We start from the raw sequence: 27,936 nt of genomic DNA, 5'->3' as shown, positions 1-27,936 counted from the left end.
AACCTCTTTTCCAAAGAAAATATCAATTCTTTTCCTTTTTCGGACATCTCGTTCACCATTCAATAAGTTAGGTGGTGGTACCTTAACGACTCACCAACAATAAGTAGTTTGATCACTCCCAATCCCAAGAGTGAGAATTTCATAACCGAGTGAATATTGAATTTTGATCATTTTCACGAACAGAAACCAACTTGACAGCTTGGTTAGATGGAACAAACTCCAAGGCAATGCACAAACTAGGATTTTGTGGATTCGGATAGCAAGGTTTTGGCGCGATACAGGGCATCGTATGCGATATCTCAACGAATGAGGAGGAGGAGAATCAGAATCGGAGTTAGAATCAGAATCAGAACTAAAATCCGAATCAAAATCTGAATCTGAATCTGAATCAGAACCAAAATTAGACATAGTTTGCTCCAAAGTAAGCCTTTACTACTCTTAGCAATCATGATAAAGTATTCTCCTTTCCTGTCTTGAAATGTCATCTTCTTCAAAGAAGCTATCCCCCAAGGCCAAACCACTGCAGATTGAATTTTTGAAAAAAATGAGAGAGAAATGAGGGTGCATAAAAAGGAAATTCCAAAGCTTGCAAACACTTTTGAATTTGAACAAAGGTGAAAGTGTCAAGTAGCTCAATATGTGAAATTTTATTTCATCTGGAACCGTCCTTGCTGATTTATTATTATTTTCCTGGAACTCCATGAATTTAAGATGGTTGATTTTGTTTGCTTCTAAAAGGTCAATTGAGAGAAACCGAGTAGAGACAGATGCAAGCATAGATAGATAATAGATAGATAGATAGATACCAGAAATAATTAAATGTATGGGCATATTTTTTTATTTGTAATAGCTTTTGGTATCCCCAAACCAATAAAGAGATTCAAGAGTGAGTTTACAGAGAACTACATTATCTATTACATTGAGATTCTTAAAATACAAGATGGAGGAGCAAGGTTGCTCAGGTACAAAAGGAAAGAAGGATCCTGAAGGATCGCCAATCAAAGATATATATAAGAAAATAAGGATTGTAATCAGAAAAAATAAATTACAGAGTAATTAAAAAAGATTACAGTGAATCAAATATAGAAAAAGATTGTGTTGCCTTATTATGTCCCCACAAGATAGGCGGTGACTCGACAACGCCAATCTTGGATCGATGACGAAGAAACACTGTAGTTGATACCACCTTAGTAAGAGAATCAGCAAGCTGAGATTCAGAAGGAACATGATGAACAACCAGTGTTTTGTCTCGGACCTGCTCTCGTACAAAATGATAGTCAAGAGCTAAATGCTTCATTCGGCTGTGAAAGATTGGGTTTTGACTGAGAAAAGTGGCTCCTAGATTATCACAACAGATTGTTGGAGTGTTGGAGGTAGAGAAATGAAGTTCACTCAAAAGGTTGACAATCTAATTAGTTTCTGCAGCTGCATTGGCAATGGCCTTATATTCAGCTTCAGTGGAGGAGCGAGCTACTGTTCGTTGCTTCTTAGAAGACCAACTGATAGGTGAGCCTTCAAGGAACACAATGTAAGCACCAGTGTAGCACCTTTAATCTGTATTTCCACCCCAATCAAAGTCCGAGTAAGTAATGAGATCAAACAGGGCACGAGGAGCAAGATAAAAAGAAAGGGTAGATGTAGCCTTGAGATAGCGCAGAACACGTTTGGCAGCTTGCCAGTGGAGGTGAGTCGGCTGGTGCATGAACTGTGAAAGCCGGTTAACAGCAAACGCAATGTCAGGTCGAGTGATAGAGAGGTATTGAAGAGCACCTACAAGCTGACGATATTGCTTTTGATCTGTAGGGGCAGATCCATCTGCAAGCTTAAGTATAACAGAGGTTGCAAGAGGTGTAGTAACACCTTTGGCATCAAGCATATTGAACCGTTGAAGAAGATCAGTAATATACTTCTTCTAGGAGAGATAAAGACCTGTGGTAGTTCGACAAACTTCAACACCAAGAAAATAAGTGAGTGCAGTCAAGTCTTTGAGTGAGAAGCGGAGAGCAAGCTCTTTGTTGACTTGAAGTATCTTGGTGCTGGATGAACCCGTTAAAATAATATCATCTACGTACAAGAGTAGGAAAAGAACAAAACCTGGACCATGCATTGTAAATAGAGAGGTATCTGATTTGGAACCAACAAACCCAATGGAACATATGAAATTCTTAAACTCAATATACCAAGCTCGAGGTGCTTGACGAAGACCATAGATTGCCTTGTGAAGTCTGCAAACATGAGAGGGGTACTGATGGTTCACGAAACTAGGGGGTTGTTTCATGTAAACTTCCTCTTCTAAAGTGCCTTACAAGAAGGCATTATTGACATCAAGCTGAGAGAGAGGCCACTTGAAATAAGTCGCAAATGTGAGAATGAGGCGAATGGTAGTAGGCTTGACTACGGGACTGAATGTGGAGTTGAAGTCAATGCCAGGGCGCTGATGGTTTTGCAACTAACCGAGCCTTTAAACCATCAATGTTGCCATCTGCTTTTTGTTTGACCCAAAATACCCACTTGCACCCAATAACATGTGTAGGGGAGGGAGGTACTAGACTCCAAGTTTCGTTCCTCACAAGCGCACCAACCTCTTCCTACATTGCATCTCACCATTCTTTAGATTTGGATGCCTGCTTATATGTGTGAGGAGTGATCATGGAACCTGTGGATACAACTAAAGCTGAGTAATTAAGAGGCTTCTTTGGTTTAAAGATGTTATGCTGAGAACGAGTAACAATACGAGCAGGTTCAGGAGTAGGGCTACTTACCTGCTGCAAAGGAGAGATGGAAGCATCTTCACTCAATGTCGGAGTAGAGGTGGACTGTGATTGGACTGGATACTCATGAGAACTGGTGGTTGAAGACAAACTAGAAGTAGCAGGTGGTGAAGTGATGATGTCTGATGGCTGCAACAGAGGAGCTGACATGACAGGGGGTAGAGAAAGGTCATGTGAAGTGATTGTAATATTGTTCTGATCATGAGAGGTAGGGGGTGAGTGATCAGTGGGTACAACATCAAGCCATATGTGGAGATTAGATCCAGTTAGCCTTGGTAAAGAGGAGAACATAGTGGCAAAAGGGAAGTTATTTTCTAGGAAAACAACATGGCGAGAAGGAAAAGCTTAGAGGTAGAAGGATCAAAACATTGGTAGCAATGATATTTGGTGGAATAGCCAAAAAAGACACATGGTTTGGATTTTGGATCAAGTTTATGGTTAGTATAGGGACGTAGCCAAGGATAGCACAATCAACCAAATATGCGAAGTGATTTATAATTTGGAGGGGTATGAAACAGAGATTCATATGGAGATTTGCCTTGTAGTATCGGCATGGTCATTCTGTTTATAAGATAGACAACTGTTGAGCACGCGTAAGGCCAGTATGCTAGTGATGTGGAAGCTTGATGTAAAAGAGTCAAAGTTGTTTCCATAATATGACGATGGCATTGTTCAGCACTACTAACTCTTTGAGGAGTGTAGGGGGGTGAGAAAAGGTGTTGAATTCCCATATCTGAAAGTGTTTTTGTGAGACCCTCATATTCTCCACCACCATCAGAATAAACAGTAAGAATTAGAACACTAAAATATTTTTAACAAGCAATCTGAAGTTGATAAAAGTTGAAACAACATTAAATTTCCTTTTTAAAGAGAAAAACCATATGTATTTGGTGAAATGATCCACAAAGATAACATAGAAGCGAAATCCATGAGAGGATGTGACTGGAGAAGGTCCCCATACATCAGTAAATAGTAGTTCTAGCGGTCTTGAACTTTTTAAAGTCGATTGTTTAAATGGTAAATGGTGACTTTTATTACAAAAACAAGATTTACAATGATCTTGATAAGAATTGAAAATGGGCATTTAAATTAGGAGACAATTGACTTTAGAACTTTTAAATGGGGGTGACCAAGACGACGATGCCAAAGGGTGAACGAGGAATTGTTGGCAGAAGAAGCAAGATAGGTTGTTGGTGGTGGCGAGGATCCAGTCCATTCGTAAGTCTGACCTCTATTCGGGCCTTGAGCCAAAGGTGTTCCCGTGGTCAAATCCTTCACAATAAAGAAAGTAGGAAAGAACTCAACAGATGTATTATTTTGCTCGCAAAATTGAGGAACAGATATTAAATTGCGATGAATGGAAGGAGCACATGAAATATTTTTCAAAACAAAGTTTCGAGAAGTAGAGGGAAGAGTAGTATGTCATGTATGGGAATTTTTAATCCCATTACCATCACCAACGATTACATTATTGGTACCAGTGTAGTCTGAGTAAGCTTGCAGGTTCTGTGTGTCAGAAGTAATGTGGTGTGACGCCCCAGTATCCATGACCCAATTAGAATTTTTTGATGATCCCTTAACTGAAACGTTGGCCTGGGGATCATTTTCATTATGAGAGCGTGACCGACAAACCTTGGCAATATATCCAAATTTCTTACATAACTAGAATTAAACTCGAGGTTTGTTGCTGTTGGAAGTGGATGAGCGCCAATTCTGCTGGCGATTGGAGTTGCCAGTAGATTGATTACAGAGCCAATTGTTGTTTTCATTGGAAGATTGTTGGTAGTTCCTTTGGTTGTTATTGCCATTGTAGTTGTTACTACTATTATAGTTGTTCTGTCATTGTGAATGGTGATTTTATTAGTTGGATATTTGGGTATATTGGGTTGTGATGGCAAAAGATTCTTGTCGATGATGAAGGAAAACTTCATGACTGCTTAGCTTGTCAAAAAGCTCTTCAAGAGTGATGGGTGTGTCTCTGGCGCGAATAGCAGCACTCATCTCATTGTATTCAGGACCAAGGCCACTAAGAACCTTGATCATTAGGGCAGCACTATCAATAGGGGATCCAACAATGGCAATTTCATCAGCAAGGGCACGTATCTCATTGAGATATTGAGCGACGGGCTTGGTACCTTTAACAAGACGATTGAGAGAGTCTCGGAGACCATAGACTCTTGTTTGCGACTTGTTTGTGTACTGTTGAGTGAGTTTTGTCCAAGCAACATAGGCATTGGGCGCCGTGGCAACAAGGGGCGCAATAGTGGCATCAACTGACATCATGATGGCATGTCGGATAAGGCTATCTTGTCAGAGCCAATTTTTGTAATTTTGGTTCTGTGGCTGGCGGGCATGGAAGTGTTCCATCAATGTAGGAAACAAGATCATATCCAAGAAAAAAGTATCTCATGTTGTGTTTTCCATGTTAGGAAATTGCTGCTACCAGTCAACTTTATTGGAAGTTGAAAGGTTGGGTTGATTGTGACAAACTGGTTAGCCTGAGCGATTGGATTAATAGCACCATAAGAAGGAAGAATAGATGAACTAGAATTAGTAGATGAAGTTGGCACAATTGGGGTGGTTACTAAACTTGAATTGATAGTCATGGTAGCGAAGGGAAGTTCAATAACACCAGCAAAGGAAAGGATCGGAAAAAAGGAATCGTTAGAGCGTAAAGGCTCTGATACCATAAAGAGGTTCAAGAGTGAGTTTACAGAGAACTACATCATCTATTCCATGGAGGAGCAAGGTTTCTCAGGTACAAAAGGAAAGAAGGATCCTGAAGGATCACCAATCAAAGATATACATAAGAAAATAAGGATTGTAATCAGAAAAAATAAATTACAGAATAATTAAAAAAGATTATAGTGAATCAAATATAAAAAAAGATTATGTTGCCTTATTAACCAAAACCAGCAAGGTTTACAAAATCCAATACCTATTTGGACTTTGAACAAAAAAACATAATTTGGGCTCTGTTTCGCAGTAAAAATGAGGGTCATTTACGAAGAAAGTACCCCTAGCTAGTGTTTTCGTTTGGAATAAAGGAGAAAATTAAGCGGTACGGAATATGAGTTTATATTAATTAGTAGTAATAACTGCATGTTTTTTGTTTTGATTTTTTTAATAAAAAAATTAGCATGAGACAAAAAATCTATGTTAAAGAATTTGAGACGTCTTCTTTTGTAAATTCCTTTAAATGGAATTTTTTTATTGTGCACTATTTAATAATCATTATGCACAATTCATTAGTAACCTAATTTATATTTGTTTTGTTTGTATTATAAAATCGGCTCTGATTACTTCTTTGGTACTATTGTAGTTTCTTATAGAAAAAGAAGTTGACAATGGCATATATTTTACTAAAATGAAGTTTTTGTTATAATGCCCTAAATTTGTCCTTTTTGTGGATTGCAAAATAAACTTTTGTTTCTAACTTTACATCCCCCCCCCCACACACACAACCCACCCACCCTATTTTTTCTTAATATTGTGATAGATAATTGGAGTTGCAACAATATTAACAAAATGTTGAATTGTGCGACCAATCCGCTTACAAGCAAAAAGCTTTCCGTTACGAACTTGATCTTTTTCATGAGCTAAACAAATTGAATGTTTTCGATAGAGTATGAATTTAATTTAAAACTTCAAACTAGAACCTATTCTTGCTTTGGTAGCACATTCTATTGAATTACATAACCAACATAGAGAATCGGCAGCCATTTAACTATAAAAGACAAGTCATTATTGAATTGCATATAGAACTGTTTTACATTATTAATCAATATAGCGAATTAATTATAGATAATAATGTCAGCTAGGAACAGAATTATAATTGTAAAGTGTCATCATATTTAACTCAAAAAACTTACACCTAATACTCACTTTTTTTCTTCTTTTCAAATACTTCACTATTGGAGCATGCACGAAAGGAATGGTAATTCCCATGTGTGTGATCAAAGCCAAATTCTGTATATAAAGATACTAGTTTAACTAAAATACATTGCTATCTTCACTTTCTTCCTTTATTCTAAAACCTCCAGTTTTTTTTCCCAATTCTCAATCAAATCACACCCTTGTAATTACCAAAAATTCCATATCGAAAATCAATATTGCCACAGTAGATGGAAGTTTGCTTGTGGTACCTGGAACTCTATTGTTGAGGCTCGAAAATATATGCAAATTTCTTTTTTGATGAATCACGGTGTTGCTGCTATAAGCAACGAAACTTTTCTAAGTTTGATGCTTTAGTGGCTAAGGGTTTTCAATCCCTTATTGAACGCCACAATCTGATGGGCTTTAGCCTATTTTCCTTCTTTTATATTATTTTATTCTTTTGATCTTATTTTATTTATTTTGCTTCCCTTTTATGGCTAAGGACCAATACACCCTTATTTAAAATATAGGATATTACTATTGATCCGAGAATCACAACAAGTGGTATCAGAGCCTTCGATTCTATGTTCATCGAGAAATATCGAAACACTGAAAATTTGAACCCGGATTTACATTTTTTCAAAAACGTGATCTTCGGTGTGTTTTGATCATTTCATTAGATTCCTTGCGTCGATACGAATTCAACGCAATTTTCCGGAGGCCAAACAAAGCTAAAACGAAGAAGTTATGGCAATTTTTTTTCTTCTGCCCAAAGAAGAAGATGATGAATAGTAACTGCCCAGTCAGCGCCACATCAGCATCCAGTCAGAGCCACGTCAGCATCCAGTCAGCGCCACGTCAGCATCCAGTCAGCGCCACGTCAGCATCCAGTCATCGCCACGTCAGCATCCAGTCATCATAAATTTTTTAGAAATTTATGAAATAGCCCCTGAAGTTACTGAAATTATAAATCTGCCCCACAAGTTCAGTATATTTTCGATTTAACCCCAAAAGTTTGGTGTAAATTTTGAAAATTTTCTGGAGGCCCTATTTTGACCCAAGAAGAGTCAATCCTACCATTTTTCACCATTCCGGACGTGTTGGTGAGTTCCGTTTGGTGAGATTCTGCTCCAAAATTTTGACCAAGCCATTTTAAAGACATAATGGAAGAGTCATCATCATCTGGAGCTATGATAAAGCTTACTGCCACAAATTACACATTGTGGAGACCTCGGATGGAAGATCTCCTCAGTTGTAAAGATTTGTTTGATCCCATAGAAGCAAAGGGTAGGAACCCCGATTCCACCAAAGAAGCAGAGTGGAAGAAATTAAACAGAAAAACTATCGGTCAAATTCGACAATGGATTGACGATAGCGTTTTTCATCATGTTGCACAAGAGACAGATGCGTATGCCCTCTGGGTGAAGTTAGAAGGGATGTATCAAGCCAAGACCGCTAGGAACAAAGCCTTGTTGATGAGGCGTTTGGTAAATTTGAAGTTAAAGCACGGAACTTCAGTTGCCGAGCATACCAGTGAGTTTCAGAGCTTGATAAATCAATTATCGTCTGTTGACATGCCGCTCGGGGATGAGATGCAAGCCCTACTACTTCTTAGTTCTCTTTCCTGATAGTTGGGAGACGCTGGTAGTCTCTCTCAGTAATTCAGCTCCTAGTGGAAATCTGACCATGTCTATGGTTAAAGATGCCTTATTTAATGAAGAAGCCAGAAGAAAGGACATCGATCATGGTGAGTCGCATGCCCTTATTACAGAAAGAGGGAGACAACAAGAAAGAAGTCAAGATAAGAGGAGAGGCAGAAGCAAGAGTAGGGGAAAATCCACGGATGGTAGGAAGTCATCATATGCGTGCTACCACTGTGGAATAAAGGGCCATTTAAAGAAGAACTGCAGAAAATTGCATAAGGAGAAGGAGCAGTTGAAGCAAAAGGATGGAGATGCATTAGTCACTACCCACGGAGAGGTAGCCATTTGTTCCATCCAAGAAGAGGCATGCCTTCACGTCTCAAGTCAGGAAGAAAACGAATGGGTGGTAGATACTGCAGCATCATACCATGCCACATCCCGAAAAGATTTCTTCACAACATACAAAGCAGGAGACTTTGGAGTAGTGAAGATGGGGAACACTTCTTCCTGTGTGATAGTTAGAATTGGTGATATCAAAATACAAACAAATATCGGGAGTACAATGATATTGAAAGATGTCCGTCATGTGCCAGATCTTCGTCTAAACCTAATATCAGGTATAGCTCTTGACAAACAGGGCTATGAAAGTTATTTCGGAAAAGGCACATGGAAATTGCTGAAAAGGGTTATGATTCTCGCTCGAGGACATATTTGTGGCAACTTATATAAAACTCATGTGAAGGTATGTTCAGACAGCCTCAATGTTATGGAAAAAGAGGCGTCTCAAAACCTGTGGCACCAGAGACTCGGTCACATGAGTGAAAAGGGGATATCAATTCTAACGAAAAAGCAGCTTATCAGAATGGACAAGAATGCTGCTTTAGACCCTTGTAATCATTGCTTATTCGGAAAGCAACATAGAGTCTCTTTTACATTTTCTTCAACCAGAAAATCAGAGTTACTCAGTCTGGTACACTCTGATATTTGTGGTCCCATGGAGGAGAAGTCACTTGGCGGCAATAGGTATTTTCTGACTTTCATTGATGATGCTTCTCGAAAGGTGTGGGTGTACTTCTTAAAGACAAAGGACCAGGCTTTTGATTATTTCAAGATATTTCATGCCATGGTAGAGCGTGAAACGGGAAAGAAATTAAAATGCCTTCGCTCAGATAATGGAGGCGAGTATACTTCCAAGGAGTTCGATTCCTATTGCAAGAGACAAGGGATTCGACATGAAAAGACGGTCCCACGCACCCCACAACACAATGGAGTAGCCGAGAGAATGAACCGGACAATTATGGAAAGAGTCAGAAGTATGATCAGTATGGCAAAGCTGCCTAAGCCATTCTGGGGAGAAGCTGTTCGCGCCGCTTGCTACCTAATCAACCGGTCACCATCAGCCCCGTTGAATTTTGAGGTTCCAGAGAAAATATGGTCGTGTAAGAATCCCTCATATTCTCACTTAAGGGTATTCGGTTGTTTAGCACATGCACATGTATCCAAGGAGCTCAGGAAGAAGCTTGATGGTAGAACTATACCATGTATCTTCATAGGCTATGGAGATGAAGAATTTGGGTATAGATTATGGGATCCAATACAGAAGACGGTGATCAGAAGTAGGGATGTTGTATTCCACGAAAACCAGACAATTGAAGACATTGAAAAGCCCACAATGTCTTATGAAAGAGGTTCCAGTGCCCAAAAAGTTGGTCCAGATCCACTACCATTGCAGTTTGACACAAATAGCATGGGGGAGCATGAAACAGTACCAGAAGCAGAACATGAGGATGTTTAGCAGGGGGAGGCACAAACCCCTCAGGAAACTACAGAACCATCACAGGGGAACGATGATGGTACACATCCTGAAGCTAATAATCAACAACCTCGTCGATCTGAACGAGGTCAGATTCCATCAACTCGATACCCAAGAAACCGAGTATATTCTACTTTCTGAAGATGGAGAACCAGAGAGTTTCCATGAAGCTATATCTCATACGGATAAAGAAAAATGGCTGCAAGCAATGACCGAAGAGATGAACTCTTTACAGAAAAACAACACTTATGAGATTGTGAAACTTCCACAAGGAAAGAAGGTACTGAAGAGAATCACAACAATTACACCACCTAAGCATAGTAACCTAAAAAGGAAATGATCTTGTAACAACAGTCTCACTACAATATTGTATACACTCCATAAGAATAGTGGCACCTATCGTGACTAATAAATGGGAAAAAAATAAAAGGTGATGTTTGAGATCATATGAGGTATAGGAAATTATATTATTCGCGGGCAATAAGATAAGCCAAGTATTCATGCAACAAGTGGCAGAACGATCAGGAAAAATAATTGCTTACATTTAAAGACAACTGAGAAGGCGCGAAAAGAAATCAATGGTGCTAGCAAGTTAAAGGGAGTTTGTGAGTAGTATAAATAGATCTGTGTAGGTCTCAAGCTAAAGTATGGTAGAGTGACAAGGTTTTAGGTATATGGGAGTAAGGATAAGAAAAAGGTGAGTTAGAAGGTGACAAGAATAGGTAAGACCTCAGGATTAAACCCATCAAACAAGAGAGCTGATGGTTTTCGCATGTTATAAAAAGCTCAGTATAACCTGAACGAACTCGGAGGTGTCTAAGACTAGGAGAAAGTAGAAGAGATGAAATGTTGCCCTGGTAGCAGAATAAGGGTGTAATGGTGATAGATAAGAGGGTGACGTTTAGGCCTTTGATTGAGTATTGATTTTAAGAAAAGGGATTTCATGAATTGCACGGGATTAGAATACCCCCCATAAGATGAATCACGTTAGGATGCTATGAAATACGGTTATTGAAGTATAGTATCGTCCCTAGGTGGATCAGGAAAATCACTTCAAATGTTCCCCGATGCAACGTAAGCCCTAGTGACAATGTATTACGTAAGAGGTTTCAAGTTATCAATGGTAGATTATAGATCAACATTAAGGTGAATCACCAATAGATGGATAAAATTTCCAACGTATGAGATGAGATTAGGCTGTCATTCTTAAGATGAACAGTAATGAGAAAGCATTAAAGACTTAGATTTATACTTATAAAAAAAGCAGCGAGTGAGTACCTAGAGTTGGGCAGCAGACCTCGGTAAATAACAAGTCAATATAAGAGTTATGGTATAGTATGACCCACCTAGAGGCTAGATGTAGTAAAGTCGTAAGTATAGATAACCGAGGCTATGAAACAAGATATATCAATAGTCGTAATTTCGACAAGGTACCGAGCGAAGAACTTTAGTACACCTATAGATGCCTATAGGGGCAACTTGTCAAGTTCTGTATATGTTCCCAAAGTGAGGCCTAGAGATTGGCTAAAAGCTGGAGGAAAAATGAGAGAAGAGTCACATAGGCAAACATACAAGGTCAGAATTGTACAGGCTGCATGAAAGAAGGTAGAAACGGTTACGAGATTGGAAGAATTTCGACCACAAGTCATGGTGCGAGAAAGAGGCCTAAAGGGGGGAATGTCCTAGCCTTTGGATTTATTTACCGAACAACTCTCTAGATGGAAAAGAAAATATTAAAGTATTCGTAAGAGCTATAGTTGAAGATATGGATAAGTGTATTAGTCAACATTCGAGGACGAATGTTCCAAAGGGGTGAATGATGTTACACCCCATATTTTCGTACGTGAGAGTACGTCGTAAGTCAATTGACGTAAGCTCAGAAATAAGATTATATTTAGAAGCATATAAAGTAAGTTAATCATGTTACCTTGGAGGTTACAAATATTTAAGATCATTAATAACTAGTACCAAGAGGGTTAGAAAGCTTAGAAGTTAAACCAATTGAAAAAAATAAGTTTCGTCGAAAGTCGACAAGTTTGAAATATTATAACATGTACTTTGGGCGAGACTAGGGTTCTTAATATGATAAAGAGGTTATTATATGAGTTATTTTAGTCGTATGATAGTGACTTTTTGAAGTCAAGCAAGTTGTGGAACAAAAGTTGACAAAGGTCATCACAAGTTACATTCATAAATATGCTGAAAATTAGGTCAAATGTAGATACGATTTTCTCCCAATTTAATTTGAGTTATGGGGTGATCTACCTATCAAATTGAAGATCTATGAGTCTAGTTTCTAATAGAACAAAGTGTTTATCGATATCATGTCTGAGTATAGATATATTTGTATTTTCAGGAGACTGCGCCAAGCAGCTCTCTAAGTGTGTGTGTGTGTGTGTGTGCGTGTATATATATATATATATATATATATATATATATATATATATATATATAAAGACGCCTCAACCCCATTTTAACTCATTCTTTTTCAGTATCTTCAGAACTTAGACACCTAAGCCCCCCTCACAAGGTTCTCTCATGATCCAAGACTCAAACAAAGGGCAAATAACACAAATCAAGTATCGGAAATCCCGTCGCGCTAGTAAGTTTCTTGTTCTTCTTGTTGTTGGTGATCTTTTGGTGGTTCCAGCTCATGCGAGAGGTTGTTTTAAGTGATTTAAGTTCAGTAAAATACTCTCCCAAGGTTTTCATATCAATTTTAGGTTATTTTAAGTCTTGCAAATGGATTACACCATATTTCAAAATCAAAAATTAGTTCTAGTGAAGAACAACACCTCTTTGAGGTTGTGTTGTCATTGAGGATAGTTGTGGGTTGTGTTTAGCTGGAATTTCAAGTTGATGATACTAGCTAAGGTGAGTATAATAACCTACTAATTGTTCTTAAGTTTTCTTATATGTTGGTTAAGTTGTTAGGATGATAAACTATAAGATAATACTTGGATTAACTTAAATCACTTCTATGGTTTGTATGCCATTGTGGGCTATTGTAAGCTAAATATAACTTGGATTTTGACTTGAAGCTACTTTAGGATGTATATACATTATGTTCTTGCATGTGCTTAAGGTTATCTTGATGTTGGTTAAGTTAAATGGATGGATAGACATGAACTAGTAAATAAAGTTGCTAATTGAAAATAATTGGAGTTGTGGATTGTTTCTTTTGTTGTAAATATATGGTATAAGGATGGAATCATTGATGAATGACTTCATTATCATGTTAATGATAATGTTAAGTTAATGTGAAAAGTCTACACGGGGTGATATGGGTTATACAGATTCCAATCTGAGCTTGCTGCTTGTCGTGAAGTAGTTGTGACCTGTTGTTGTTATATAGTGTCTTGCTATTGATATTTATATGTTGCTTGGTTTTTCTGGTTGTTGTTATTGGTATAAGTTATTGGATGAGGCCCTTGTTACAGGGGATATGCTGCCCGAATTTACGTAAATGAGCTACTAGCTTAAGTTATAGACTTAACCTTTACTCATCACTCATTTTGAATCTCCTTATGCTATGATAGATTGAATTGACTTGTTTGAAGAGTTTCTTGGAAGGTATTAAGGACTCAATGTGGTTAAGATATGTTAAGGTACTTCTTTCTTTCTTTTGGCATGATCTAATGTGAAGTGAACGTAAACGATACGCTATTTCATAGCGAATCTACTCCTAGAAACTAAGGTTATCCATATTATTATTTCCTTATAAAGTTATTCTAAGCATGTACGTATAATGCTTGAATTCTATTGAGGTTCATACTGGTGGTATGATGTCCATAACGTTAATAGAAGGTGCAACGACCATATATCACACCGAAAGGTTTAGAACGTGATTCCATGAGTCCATCATGCATTATATATGTATCTACTTTACTCTACTGAGCCGCGCTATAGTTGGCCGGGTATGACACCTATTGTGAAATCACTGATCAGTTGAGTTTTACGAGCTCCACGTGGTTGGGTACAATTCTACCGAGCCTTATGATAGCCAGGTACATTTTTACCGAGTCTTCTTTGAGGCCGGGTACGATATGATGATGATTCTCACAGAGGCGTATGTTTTTAAAAGTTTATGTATATATATGTATCATGCATTTCATGTTAGTATCGCTTGGAGGCACTCAAATGCTACAGGTTGTATCTCTTCTATCTCTCTTTACATTATTGTTCTTATTTATGCTTTTCTGCCTTACATACGCGGTACTTTATTCATACTAACGTCCCTTTTGCTTGGGGATGCTGCGTTTCATGCTCGCATGTACCGATAGACAAGTTGACAGTCCTTCTAGTAGGCTATCAGCTCGGCGGAAGGTGTTGGTGCACTCCACTTGCTCCGGAATTGCCTATTTAGTCAGTATGATTTGGACATGTATTGATTGGTATGGCAGGTCTCTGTCCCAACCTTTATGATATTTATGTACCCTTAGAGGCTTGTAGACAGATGTCATGTATATGAAAGATTGTATGGTTTTGTCGGCCTATGTTCAGTGTACGAGTGATCATTTTGGTCTTATAGGCCTGTATGTCATATGTATAAGTTTTTATATGATGTTGGGTCGTCCTATGTTGAGTATTCCCTTATGTTTTATTCTGGTTATCTCATGATAGCCAATCGGGACCATTTACCCATTGTAGCATTATAAGAATAGATATGTTACGTTGGTACTCATTTGAGTACGGGACCGGGTGCACGTTGCGGCCCTTCGGTTTGGATCGTGACATTTTCCCCAAAACCCTAATATAAAATCCCAAATAACAACAGACAATTTGTGCATGCAGACAAAAGTAACTTTGACTATCACACATTACCCACATTATTTCATAAGAAATTAGATGACAAAATAGAAAACGATATCAAAATAGACAAACTAGCCTTCGGATCCTATAATGTGACTAGAATCGAAAGCACAGACCAAACGAAGCTCGATCAGAACGAGATTAACAGGTAATAAATGAAGACAATATAATGGGTGAGTGGTTATGATCGATTTCGTGGGGTGACTAATTTTTCAGGCCATTACTAACCTAGGTTTAAGAGGGGAGGGTTGGTTAGAGAGAGGAAAAAGACGTAATGAGCGTCTTTTTGGTCGGTCTATTGATTAAGAGGGGAGACCCAATCAGTTGAGTTTTGTTTTCGCGCCCTTTACATGTAACAAACCCATTGGTCATTTGCTGACTGGATGGACACGTCTATATATGTGTAATACACGCACGTAGGCTCAAGGATAAGCTGTGTTTATTAGTTAAGGAAATTATGAGTACGAGTATTTAAATGAGAAAAATTAAAGTTCATGTATCGACTTTTAAAAGCCCTACAAATTTAAGGAGCTTGGAAGCCATTACGCCTTAAAATATAAATTGTCGTCCAACTCGCCAGTTGGTATAAAACATACACTTTTTTTGTTGATAAATATCATAAAGGCGAAATGGCTTCCTGGCCACTTAAACTTGTATCGGTTTGTAAAACCGATATGTGAACTTATATTTTTCCCATTTGAACACTTTAATTTGACGGAATGAATACTAATAAACACTTTCTGTTGAACATGTTCGCCAATCGCTCTGACATGAATGCCATGTCACATATTTGGTCTTTATTATATGACATGTGGATTTGTGAGTCCTATATTATTAGAAAAAAATTAATCTTTAAAATTTTTAATTTCTTTTTCGTTCTCTTTTTTCTCCACCATACACAGCCTATCCAACAACTCTAAACCTCAGTCATTTTCAACCACCATCATCTTCTTCCTCCTATAAGAAAGCTTCGTCCAAACTCCAAACCTCACCAATATACAATGGGACAGGGATAGTCCCTCCCGAGAACTACCTGACTTTGATTCCAAACCTTGCCCTTCTCATATTGACGGCTTCTTCGCTAAGCCCCACCTGCAAACCCTAAATTTCCCCAAAACAGCTCCAGTCCGATCTGGAAGAGCTTAGTGATGGCCAAGAAACCAGATGATAATGATGCTAATGAATCGGATATCCGATCTTACATTTCTTTTTCCAGTAAATCAATGCATAACAATTTGGACTATCTTTAGATTTGTGCTTGCCATCCTTGTGCATGATCCATTTAGTGAATGGGGAAGAGAAAGAGAAAAAGAAACGGGGAAGGAGGGGGGAGTAGGATAGAAAATGAAAAACGTTTATAGGACGGGGAAGTTGCTTGGGAAGATGAGAGAGGTGGGAGGCGAGGGGAAAAGAGAAGGGGAGAGAGAAAGATTTTTTTTTCCTTTCTTATTTATATTTTATTCTATTTCTAATATCTTTTTAATAAAAATAAAATTATTCACACGCTTTAATAGCGTGATTTGCACACAATTTAGTCATGTCAGTTGTGTCACTTCCACATAGTCTTGATCAATGGTCAAATGTGTTTATTAGTATTCATTCTGTCAAGTTAAAATGTTCAAATAGAAAAAATATAAGTTCAACTTTACAAATCGATACAAGTTTAAGAGGTCACGGACCTTTCATAAATATCTTCGTTCTAACAATTTGTCCGGAGTAAAAAAATAATTAAAAAAAGCTCACAAGTTTAAAAACCTTATCCCTCGCCCCCTCCCCCCCTCTCTCTCTCTCCCTCTACACTAACACAGTGTCGAGACACTGATGCTCTCTCCGGCGCTGAGAGCAAATTGAACGGAGAATTTGACGGCCACCGGTATTCTGAAGCTTTCAATTTTGCAGATTATTTCTCAGTTTCTGTCCATATAAAGCCCACTTCTTTTTTACATTCTTCGACTCCATATATTTATTTCAGGTAAATCCAATCATCTTTTATTTATATTTATTTTAATGGCTTGGATACTTTATAATTCTCTACTTCCATTCTCTGGAGAAAATATTTCATTTATTTTTATTTTTTGCTCAAAAAAGTGTTACTCCATTTTATAACTGCAGTATGTCGGAAGATGGTGTTATAGTGTACTCTTTCCGTCACAAAAAGAATGCGGGTTCGGAGTTAGACGGTCAATTTATTTAATTTTGAGGTTTAATAACTTTTTGGAATTTCTTAACTAATTCATATACTATATGTAAATAGCTACTAAAAATCACAACATTTTATACTAGTTAAACCCTTTAAGATGATAGAAAAGTTCTTAGAAAAGACAATTCTACTCTCTAAATAGGAATAGTGTCAATATTGGGACAGGGGTGTGTGTGCGTGTGTGTGTGTGGGGGGGGGGGGGGAATATATTTATCCTTTACTATGTTCTTTGCATTCTTGTTTATTTATCAAATTTCAAAAGTTATTCTTTATTTTTCTTATTTGATTTCTGTTTAGAATGGTATGTATGAGTGTCTCAAATGAAAGAGGCTTAAGGGTCTAACAGGGGTGTGCAGATTTTAAAAAGAAAAAGTTGAAGGTACAATGTAAATTGAATTAGGGAAAAAGGAAATTTCTTCTAAATGTAGTTACAGCAATGTAAATTTTAAGGATCAAATCAAGTATAGAAGCTCTCAAGCTTGTTCCCAAAAAGTTTCCGAGTTCATTTGGTTTGCTACTTCTTATTTTTGATAATTAGCATTAACATCTAATATGATCAGAATCTTTAGTTTCAGAGAACTCCTACTTTGCACAAAAGACAAAATTATTCAAGTATTTTAATGAGATAGACATGAATAGAGCGGAATAGATCCAAATGATTCATATAGTCGAGTCCAAATTATATGGTATTATGTCATGTATCCTAGTCATGTTGTGCTTTCATTAGATTTGGTTGTTTTGGATTCACAAACTGATATCTAAATGAACTATGTTTAATTGTAGGGCTCTTAACCCAAGTATTGAAAACGCCTAAAACCCCTTCTTTCCCGCGCAGAGTAAACCCGCTTGTGATCTTAATTTCAAAGATGCAAATCTCTGTAGCGACTGTAATCCCAAAAGTGCCTTCATTCACCAGATTTTACCAGTTCACCCCAAATCCAGCTCAACACGGTCTTAAAAAACCGAACCATGGTCTCTCGGTACAAACACACATCAATCTTCCAGCTCCATGTGCTGTCAAAAGTTCCTCTACTGGCTTCTTGTCTGCCATTGAGAGAGCAATAGAGGAAGAAGAGTATAGAAAAGCCAGGGCTGAGGTAAACCGGCAAGGGATAAATATTGAAGGTTATTCAATTGAAGGACACTCGATTGGTGGGCATGAGACCTGTGTTATTGTGCCACAACTGAAAGCTGCTTTTGATATTGGGAGATGCCCATCAAAGGCTGTTCATCAAAACTTCTTGTTTATCACTCACGCTCATCTTGACCACATTGTAAGCTTTCCCGCTATTTATAGTGTTTCTCTGCATTCAGTAGTAGATTTACTCAGACAGAGGAATTTAGTTTTAAGTATGTAATAATCCATGGGCCTATGCACAACTCTTGGTATAAAAACCAGACTTTGTTCCATGGCTTGATTTGAACTTTGAAGCCAGCAGTGACTTTTGTGATATCTTGTGATTCAGGGTGGACTTCCTATGTATATTGCCACTCGTGGCTTGTACGGCTTGAAACCTCCGACAGTCTTCATACCTCCTTCCATAAAAGAAGATGTAGAGAAGTTGCTTGATGTTCATAGATCAATGAGTCAGGTGGAACTGAATTTGGATCTGATTGCTTTGGATGTAGGTAAATATTCTGTTTTCTTTACACACATTTCTTCTCCATTTTGTTTTCCTATCTCAATGTGTAAAATGTTATTGGAAACTTTGCACTCAGGGGAAACATATGAAATGCGGAATGACCTGGTAGTAAGACCAGTTAGAACTCACCATGTTATTCCCAGCCAGGTTTGTTTGCAAATCAGTTCTTTTTATTTCCGTATTTGAAATACCTCGAAACCTTTTATCTCAATTTGAATATGTTGAATACTTATTCTAGACTTGGATATGTTGAATATCTTCCAAGATTTCAGACTCTGGTTAATGCCTACAACCTTGACATACATGCGAATGTAGTCATATTCAATTTATTGACTTGTTATTTCTTTACTGCGTCCTCCAGGGCTATGTGATATACTCAGTCAGAAAGAAGTTGAAGAAGCAATACATTCATCTACAGGGGAAACAAATAGAGAAACTGAAGAAATCGGGTGTTCAGGTTCATAACCTGTAGCATAAGTTTTTGTGATATGAGTGGTGGCTCAAATCTGTTTTCTTGTCTAATGAAAATGTTCATTTGTTAGATAACAGATAGTGTGTTGTGTCCTGAAGTAGCCTTCACAGGAGATACAGCATCAAACTTTTATCTTGATCCTCGCAGTGCTGATGCTTTGCGGGCAAAAGTTCTTATAACTGAGGTATAGCTGAATGAGTAAACATATAAATTGATTCTCATAACCAAGTTCAACCAGTGTCCTTTGTGCATTTTAGCATTTGAGTTATTGATATATTTTTGTCTCAAATTAATGCTTAATTGGTCTTGAAGTTCAGATGAATTATGTTGTAATAATCTCCTTTTAACTCCTTCACTGACCAAAAGTGTAGGTATAGGGTTACATATTAGTTTCCTTACACTGATCTATTCATTGAGGATACAGGAGATAGACCCATGAAGGGGAGTCTTGGCGTAACTGGTAAAGTTGCTGCCATGTGACCAGGAGGTCACGGGTTCGAGCCATGGAAACAGCCTCTTGCAAAAATGCAGGGTAAGGCTGCATACAATAGACCCTTGTGGTCCGGCCCTTCCCAGACCCTGCGCATAGCGAGAACTTAGTGCACCGGGCTGCCCTTTATCGAGGATAGACCCAAACTGTAAGTGCTGCAGCTCTGCTGCTTATTACTTTATAAATAAGCTTGTATCTTGATTCCTTTAAAACCTTGTTTGTTGAGTTTTAATCATTATAGGCCTAAAAGGTAAGGCAAAATAGGAAAGGAGAGCAAAGTGGCTTCTTATGTGCATGGTCCGAACAGGAGTTATGTGGTGTACCTTAACGTCCTTAATAGTTCTAATGATTTCATATTAATTTCCTCTTGGAGTTTAATCCGCTAATTTTTACCTTTTTAAATGGTGTACTCTAGGGGGAAAACATGACAAGTTACTGCAATTCATGCATCAAGTATATATAATATTTCACTCCTATTGATTGCATGGCTATGATTTACAGCCCTAGCATCTTAAGTTGTTAACTGATAACCTAATATGTCCATCTCTATCGGGAAATCTGTAAGCTTTCAAATACACGAACCTCGAGGTTGCAGCAGCCGCAAAAATGAAAAAAATATCCAAAGGATGAAAGTCCATACAGGGGTCTATCGGAAACAACCTCCCTACCTTTTAAGTCTGCGTACACACTACCCTCCCAAGACCCCACTTGTGGGATTACACTGGGTGGTTGTTGTTGTTGATGATGAAAGTCTATACTGTGTTATGAAATTCCTTGATAGAATTGCTGTGTGTTTAGCAACATATTTGTATGTCAATTACCTGATTATTTTCTGCAATGCCATGAATGGTAGAAACATATCTTCTTCTTTTGTTGATAAAGTGTAATCAACTTTTTGAATCCTTTTTTCTTTCTAATGCCCTTTCTTTAGCAGAGTCCATTTAAGGCAAGCTGGTTTATCCTTGTAATGTTGATTGGCTTAGTGAAAACGGAATGGTCAAAAGAAAAAGCAATTAGAACAATTTCCTCACTTTATGGAAGCATTCTAATGCAGCAGTTAGGATCAAGCTTTAATCTCATCTCTAAGACATAGTTTCTGCTTTGACAGGCAACATTCTTGGATGACAACTGCGGCGTTGAGCATGCACGGGAGCATGGTCATACACATCTATTTGAGGTATACCTGAGTCATTGAAATACCTACATAAGATTTACCATGATGCTAAATATAGTTCTTCTATCTTTGGCTCGAGCGACGAGCTATCTCCCCCTTTTGACTGTTGGAAGGTATTTGAGAACTGTAGTCAGTTAATTCTTCCAACTTTTGGAGTTGCAGATAATGGAGCATGCACAATGGATACGGAACAAAACACTTGTTTTAACCCATTTTTCACCACGCTACAACATTGAGGTTGTCAACTCAGTCTCGACATTAGTGGTTTCAGTTTCTTTCAACTTAGTTTCTCCTAGACTTGGATAATGAGAAGCCTGTATTCTCCTTAAAATTTGGCTTATTTGGCATTTTTCATCGATTTACAGGACATTCGTCAAGGTGTATCAAAGTTGCAACCGCTGGTATCAGCCAAAGTGGTTGCCTTAACTGAGGGCTTCAAATCAATGCACTTATAGTTATTCTTTTCCTCTTTTTTGTAAGAAAACTTGCACATGCCTAGTTAGTGAAACTATGTACAGTTTTGTGTGGTTAGTTGTGAGAAATAGAGGTAATTAAAGCTCTTTTACAAACTCTTATACTTTGTACAAGTTTCACCAAACATCTGTATTATTTTTGACCTGACCAAAATGCTTCACCTGCACATACATGTCTTGCATTCGTTGATTTAGTACAAACATTTACTTGGTCAATTTATGTATACCTTAATTAACCAAGGACAAATTAGTCACTCTCCTAGTTGGCTAGTTCTCTCTACACACCAACCTCCTATATAAAATCATAGGAAAAGGAGAATACAGTTTTAACACTCACTTTTTGTTTCAAACTGTATGAATAATGGCTAATAATTTTTAAAATGTATTCTTTTGTCATTTCGATATAAGGAAAGTTACAACTTGTAACAATTTTAGTGTAGTTTTTTGAGTATTTAAATTAAATTCTAAAAAGATGCATTAATATTTTTTGATTAACTTTGATAATTGGTTATAAAATCACATTGACTATCTATAAGTAAATATATAAATTGGGACACGATGGAGCATTAGGTAAAGAGACGGTTTCAACATTTGAACACTGCGTACAAAAGAAATTTTATTGGAATTTTTACATTCCTGTGCCATATAGGAAATTATATTACCCTAAATGTTTAAGGTTTGATATAATTACATTTAGTATATCTAATTACCAATTCTATACCATAAGGTGTTTTAACTGTACATTAATTGTACCTTATAGTACTCCTAAATTAATGGTACCGTATATTCCTCCATATCCCCACCCCCACGTTTCTCTCTCCTAAACCCACACCCTCACACACGTATCACCACACACCCACGATTCAAACCATTATTCCCTCTGCTAAAACTAGAAAAACAAAGGTAACCCTCTACCATTAACGTCCAAAATCAAGGTTTTTCTTCTACAAACCAGTCAAATCTTCAAAGTTCATACACATATTTACCCCCAGCTTCAAATTTTCTCAATGAAGAAAAACAAAGCTTCAAAGCACAGCCCTAAAAAAGCTCTAGAAGGTGATATACCTTCTTTATGATTTCGGGTTCCTTCAATAATATAAGAGGAAAGGAAAAGAGAACAACGATTCCACCATTGACATCCATTAAAAAGCTTTGAAGTTTTGAATTCAAATTTGGGTTTTCAAAAATCATTATTTGTTTGGATTGAGCGTTGTTGTAAATAATTGGGAATATGATTTGGAGTTTATATCTCAATTTTGAGGGGTTTTGGTGAAGATTAAACTTGGTTTTGGCTGAATTTCAGATTGAAACTCGAAGAAGAAGAAGAAAAAGACATGACATACATTATATTGCAGCCATTGTAGATAAATTGTAGACTGTTGTTTATTTATTTTTGAGTTTTTGTGTTTTTGTGTTAAAAGTTTTGATGTGAGCTTGTTATTCCACTTCGTCTATTTTGGAGCTAATTTGTGTAGATGAGAAGATGTTTTTAAGTTATATATATTGCTATACTTTTAAATTCAAGAAAGTATTGTTGTATTGTATTTAACGAGGCGTGAATTTGTAGAATATGTTGAATGTGAGGAATGAGTCAAATAAGACTCACAATGTCTTATTTTCTACATTTAATCTACAACAAAACTACATATCATTTGAAAAACTAATATGAAAATACAGAATTTCAATATTTCTACAAATTTTCTACAAATTTCATGCATGTTCGTTTGGAACACTAAAGTTACTTGATATGCCAACATCTTCCGTTATAGAGGAATACAACTTATCTACAATTTTTTATAACTTTCACATTATTTCCACCCAGTTAAATATAACTACAATAACATAAAATTTGAGCTTTGCGTTTTTGTGTTAAAAGTTTTGATGGGATCTTGTTATTCCACTTCGTATGTTTTGGAGCTAACTTGTACAGAGGAGAAGATATTTTTTAAGTTATATATATTGCTATACCTTTAAATTTAAAAAAGTATGGTTGTATTGTATTTAAAGAGGCGTGAATTTGTAGAATAGGTTGAATGTGAGGATTGAGTCAAATAAGTCTCATAATGGCTTGTTTTCTACATTTATTCTATAATAAAACTGCATATCATTTGAAAAATTAATATGAAAATACAGAATTTCAATGTTTCTACAAATTATCTACAAAATTTCTACAAACCTTTCATAACAAAATTTATCTTTATTTTCATGCATGTTCATCTGGAACATCAAAGTTACTTGATATGCCAACATCTCCCATTATAGAGGAATACAACTTATCTACAAATATCTACAAACTGGGTACATTGAATTTTAATATCCCAATTCCCATTCAATTGTAGCATAATTGAGATTTTTGACATAATTGCATTTTTTTCAGATGATTTGTAGAAGTTTTATTCGTTTTTTATTTGTGAAAACAGAAAATAAAGCATCTACAATCAGAATACAAATAATCTACAATTTATTTACCATATATCTACAAACTGGGTACATATTTGGACTTGACATGCTTCCCCTGAAATGTATGTTTCACATTTTTGATAGATATTTTTGTCCAAAACAATACTAAATCATCCACTTAAATACAATTTTTATACAATGTTGTTCAACTTTCATACAATAGGTAAATGAATAAAAGAAAAATAAATAAACAACAGTCTACAATTTTTCTACAATTTTTCTATAATTTCTGCAATATAATGTATTTCATGTCTTCTTCTTCGAGTTTCAATCTGAAATTCAGTCAAAACCAAGTCTAATCTTCACCAAAACCCCTCAAAATTGAGATATAAACTCCAAACCATATTCTCAATTATTTTCAACAACACCCAATCCAAACAAATATTAATTTTTGAAAACCCAAATTTGATTTCAAAGCTTTCAAGCTTTTTAATGGCTGTCAATGGTGGAATTGTTGTGCTGTTGTAGAAATCAATAGACTATAACTCGCATCGTCATCGACAACAATGCCATCGACCTCGAATTCTCTAAATCTCCCATAGTTATCCCAATTCCCATTCAGTTGTAGCATAATTGGTATTTTCGCCATAATTGCTTTTGTTGCAGAAGAATTGTAGAAGATTTTGTCGATTTTGATTTGTGAAATCAGAGAAAATGTTGAAACAGAGTTTAGCGCAAAAAACAAAGTACGGAAATTTTGTAACGTAGTCGACGATAGTGATTACTGTAAGCACGTGATTTTTGCCCTATATGAGAATTACTCCCAAACAATTCAAAAATAAAATAATTTTTCTTGGTGTGCAATTTTTGTGATATTTTGTGTAACTATTTGTATGTTTGTCTATGCATGTTTATTTGTTAAATTAATAAAAAATACAAAAAATAGGCATCTTTTGCATTTTTAGCATTTAATGTCCAAATGAACAATTTTATGCTTAATTATTACTTAATTGTGTGTTAATTGTTATTGGAAGTTAATTTGCGCTTTTATAACTTAATTTAGTTCTTAATAATAATTTAAGTACTTTTATAATTTAGTTTTAGAAAAATAAAAGAAGAAAAGAGAACAAAAATACAAAGAAAAATCGGATTGGGCCACTTCTTCAATTTCAAACCACAGGCCCAAATAATTGCCCAACTTTCCCCATGACCCGGTCCGTTTCAAACCGGGTCGATCCGGTCCGCTCCATTAACCCAACACCCCTTCTTCATTTTTGTCCAACACAAAACAAAACCAAAAAAATAAAAAATAAAAAGTGAATTATCACTATTAATAGTTTTATTTTTTGTTTTTTTTATATATAAAAAAAATCCGAAAATATTTTATTTTATTTATTATTTTTATTTTAAAAAATATATATATATAGTAATTTCGGAAATGATTTTAAAAAAATAAAAAATAAAAAAAGTAAAAGAATGTAGAAAATTTAAAAAAAGTAAAAAGTTTTAAAAAATTTAAAAGTAAAATAAGGTTGGAATTAAAAAATAAATATAAAGGTATCTGAAAATTTAAAAAATTTAAAGTAATTGAAAGTAGCATTTTTAAAAGAAAAAGAAAAGATAGTGGTTTGTTTTTTAAAGAAAAGTTAAATAAAGTGAGATTCTCTTTTAAAAAAATAAAAAGTGGGATTTTAAATAAGATAAAGTAATTAAAGTTGGAATTTTAAAAATAAAAGTAAATAAATGTGGGATTTCTTTTTCTAAAAAAATAAAAGCAATTTGTAAGTGGGATTTCTTTTAATTAAAAAAATAATAAAATAATAAAAAAACAAATCTGAAAATTTCGAAAATTTTGCTATAAATAGAAGAGAAAATTTAGGAAGAAGGGGTGGAAAAAAAGAGAGGAAAAACTAGATAGAGAGAAGAAAAAAAGGGGGCGGAGTGAGAAGTATACACCCGATATACATTCTGGATACACTGAATATACAGGGGCAGAATTCATTTTGGGAGAGTTTTGAAGTTGAAAAAGAATAGTTACTGCTTCATTGCCTCGCTTAAGATCTGAAATAGTCAGAACCTTCCTGCCTTTTACTTCTTCACTATACTTGGAGTCGTTTATAGTCTCCTGGGTTTTCTGCTATTCCTACTGTACTGGTTTGCGATGTTGCTGAATCTGCTGTTGCTGTGTTATTACTGCTGCTGACTTCTCCTTCTTTTGTTCTTGTACTGCTGTTTCCAGGTACACATTTGTACAATCTCGGCTTGAAGCAAAAAATGAAATATTAATCAGGCTTTGTTCCTGTTGAATTCCTCCTGTTTAGATTTGTGGTTGAATATAATTTTTCTTTCTTCGTATAAAGATGTAGTTGAATGATTAATGAATAATGAGGTTGCATATGTATACTTTCTTCATCTAATAATGTTAGTTTAAATTAATCGGAGAATAATTAATCTGTTTTGATATTATGGTCAATCTCATGTTCTAGTATTATTGAATAACAGAATATAAAATGAAAGCAGTTTTTCTTTGTACAAACTCGATCGCAATTTTCCATTCGCATTAGCCGTAAACTAATAACTAATAAGTTACGTTTTTCAGCATGTAAATAATTAAGAGATTTTCTTTTATTTTAGAGACGAACTTAATAGAAAATATAGTCATTGTAGGTTTATCCTTTAAAAATAAAAATGAGACGAGCCTCGCCAAATAAAACGTATAGATTGCGGGGCCCTCACAAAATGTATGGTTTAATTAGAATTCGGAAGGACCGTTTAGCGAATTTCACGGTCTTCCCCAAAATAATAACGCGATAGTCTCTTTAGGCGCGTGTTTAATATTTTACTTTCTTAAGCCTGGGTGTGCATTTCATGTGACCCGAATCCAAATCCCAAAACATCAAATAAAACGTGTTCCGGATTGTGGGTGCATTTCATGTAACGCAGTCCAAAGACGTGCTTTAAGCGATGTTCACATTTCTTTTAAAAACAATAATAATAAAGCGGTTAAAAGATAAAATTTACACATAAGTTCATATTTGTATAAAATCAGATAATCAAAGCCGAATATAACAGTTGAGCGACCGTGCTAGAACCACGGAACTCGGGAATGCCTAACACCTTCTCCTGGGTTAACAGAATTCCTTATCCGGATTTCTGGTACGCAGACTGTAATATGGAGTCATTCTTTTCCTCGATTCGGGATTAAAATTGGTGACTTGGGACACCCTAAATCTCCCAAGTGGCGACTCTGAAATAAATAAACCAATCCCGTTTCGATTGTCCTTTAATTGGAAAAACTCCCTTGCACCCTCGCGGGTGCGGAAAAAGGAGGTGCGACAGCTCTGGCGACTCTGCTGGGGAATACTTTGACCCAGAACCACTGGTTCAGGGTTAGAAATTCGAGCTTAGATAAATTGTTATATTTGGCTTTATCTGATTTTTACATGTTTTGAGCCTAATGTGCTAAATGTTGCCTTTACCGCTTTGATATTATCTGAACTGTATATAAACTGTGCCGAAACCTACTCTTCTTACCTCCGGGGATGTGCTTACTGGTTAAGACTCCCTATTCTGTTAGTGTCATACCCTAAATAAAAGAGGCTCGGAAAGTTTCTAAGCCGGCTGGCCTTTTGGTTCCCGGACAGGAGCTCCTTCCTCAACTCGAGTGGTCCGCTCGGGTACACTGTCTAGAACACCGACCCAGGTTTTGAACATAGAATAACGTGACTTCATGCCGGATCCCTAGTAGGAACGCTTATTTGCATCACGTTGCATTTGACTTAGGGGACTCAACACAGGGGTTGGGTCCGTCTCGGACTAGCAACCTGATATGAAAAGACCATCCTGATGCATCCTATTTGTCTTCCGTGCATTTATTTTGTCTCGCTGACCGGTGTTTGAATATTATGAATATTGTGAAATTGAAAAGAAAAAAGAAATAGCGGTTGGGGAATTGATTGTTTATTTTTGAAAAACCCAATATCCAAATATTGTCAAAACTTTGCCGAAATTTTGAGAAAATGAAAAAATGTCTTATTAGTTTGTTTTATTAAAAGCAAAGGAAAAATAGAAAAAAAAAGAGTAGTGGCTTTGTCTTTTTTTTTTAAAAAAAAAAAACAAATTAGAAAAAAAAAATAGTTTGTCTTGCCATAAAAATGAAAATAAAAAAA

The 27,936-nt window shown here is 36.3% G+C and overlaps 3 protein-coding genes across 4 annotated transcripts; 2 read left to right on the top strand and 1 right to left on the bottom strand.

Moving 5' to 3' along the window:
• Nucleotides 1–1,408: 1,408 nt before the first annotated feature.
• LOC138868446 (uncharacterized mitochondrial protein AtMg00810-like) lies at nucleotides 1,409–2,107 on the bottom strand. The gene is made up of 3 exons (XM_070146000.1): nucleotides 1,930–2,107; nucleotides 1,567–1,860; nucleotides 1,409–1,512 (listed from the first exon to the last, which is right to left on the bottom strand). The coding sequence occupies exons 1-3, from the start codon at nucleotides 2,105–2,107 to the stop codon at nucleotides 1,409–1,411; spliced, it is 576 nt and encodes a 191-aa protein (XP_070002101.1).
• A 5,703-nt stretch (nucleotides 2,108–7,810) lies between these two features.
• On the top strand, nucleotides 7,811–8,275 carry LOC138868445 (uncharacterized). Its single transcript, XM_070145999.1, has one exon. It carries the CDS (start codon nucleotides 7,811–7,813, stop codon nucleotides 8,273–8,275), a length of 465 nt encoding a protein of 154 aa, XP_070002100.1.
• Nucleotides 8,276–16,611: 8,336 nt separating this feature from the next.
• LOC104210754 (tRNase Z TRZ2, chloroplastic) lies at nucleotides 16,612–21,534 on the top strand. Of its 2 annotated transcripts, none has more exons than XM_009759714.2 (9): nucleotides 16,612–16,887; nucleotides 17,899–18,389; nucleotides 18,582–18,744; nucleotides 18,835–18,905; nucleotides 19,120–19,215; nucleotides 19,301–19,414; nucleotides 20,829–20,897; nucleotides 21,057–21,131; nucleotides 21,260–21,534. In XM_009759714.2, the coding sequence occupies exons 2-9, from the start codon at nucleotides 17,982–17,984 to the stop codon at nucleotides 21,347–21,349; spliced, it is 1,086 nt and encodes a 361-aa protein (XP_009758016.1). In that variant the 5' UTR covers nucleotides 16,612–16,887; nucleotides 17,899–17,981; the 3' UTR covers nucleotides 21,350–21,534. The 2 variants fall into 2 exon arrangements, with proteins under 2 accessions (XP_009758016.1, XP_009758017.1); XM_009759715.2 differs by having other exon boundaries at nucleotides 16,710–16,887; nucleotides 17,951–18,389.
• Nucleotides 21,535–27,936: the final 6,402 nt, after the last annotated feature.

The sequence above is a fragment of the Nicotiana sylvestris genome, chromosome 5, assembly GCF_000393655.2.
Source record: "Nicotiana sylvestris chromosome 5, ASM39365v2, whole genome shotgun sequence".
Lineage (NCBI taxonomy): Eukaryota > Viridiplantae > Streptophyta > Magnoliopsida > Solanales > Solanaceae > Nicotiana > Nicotiana sylvestris.
Note: the sequence above shows the minus strand (reverse complement) of the source record. Positions and strands in the feature narration are given on the sequence as shown.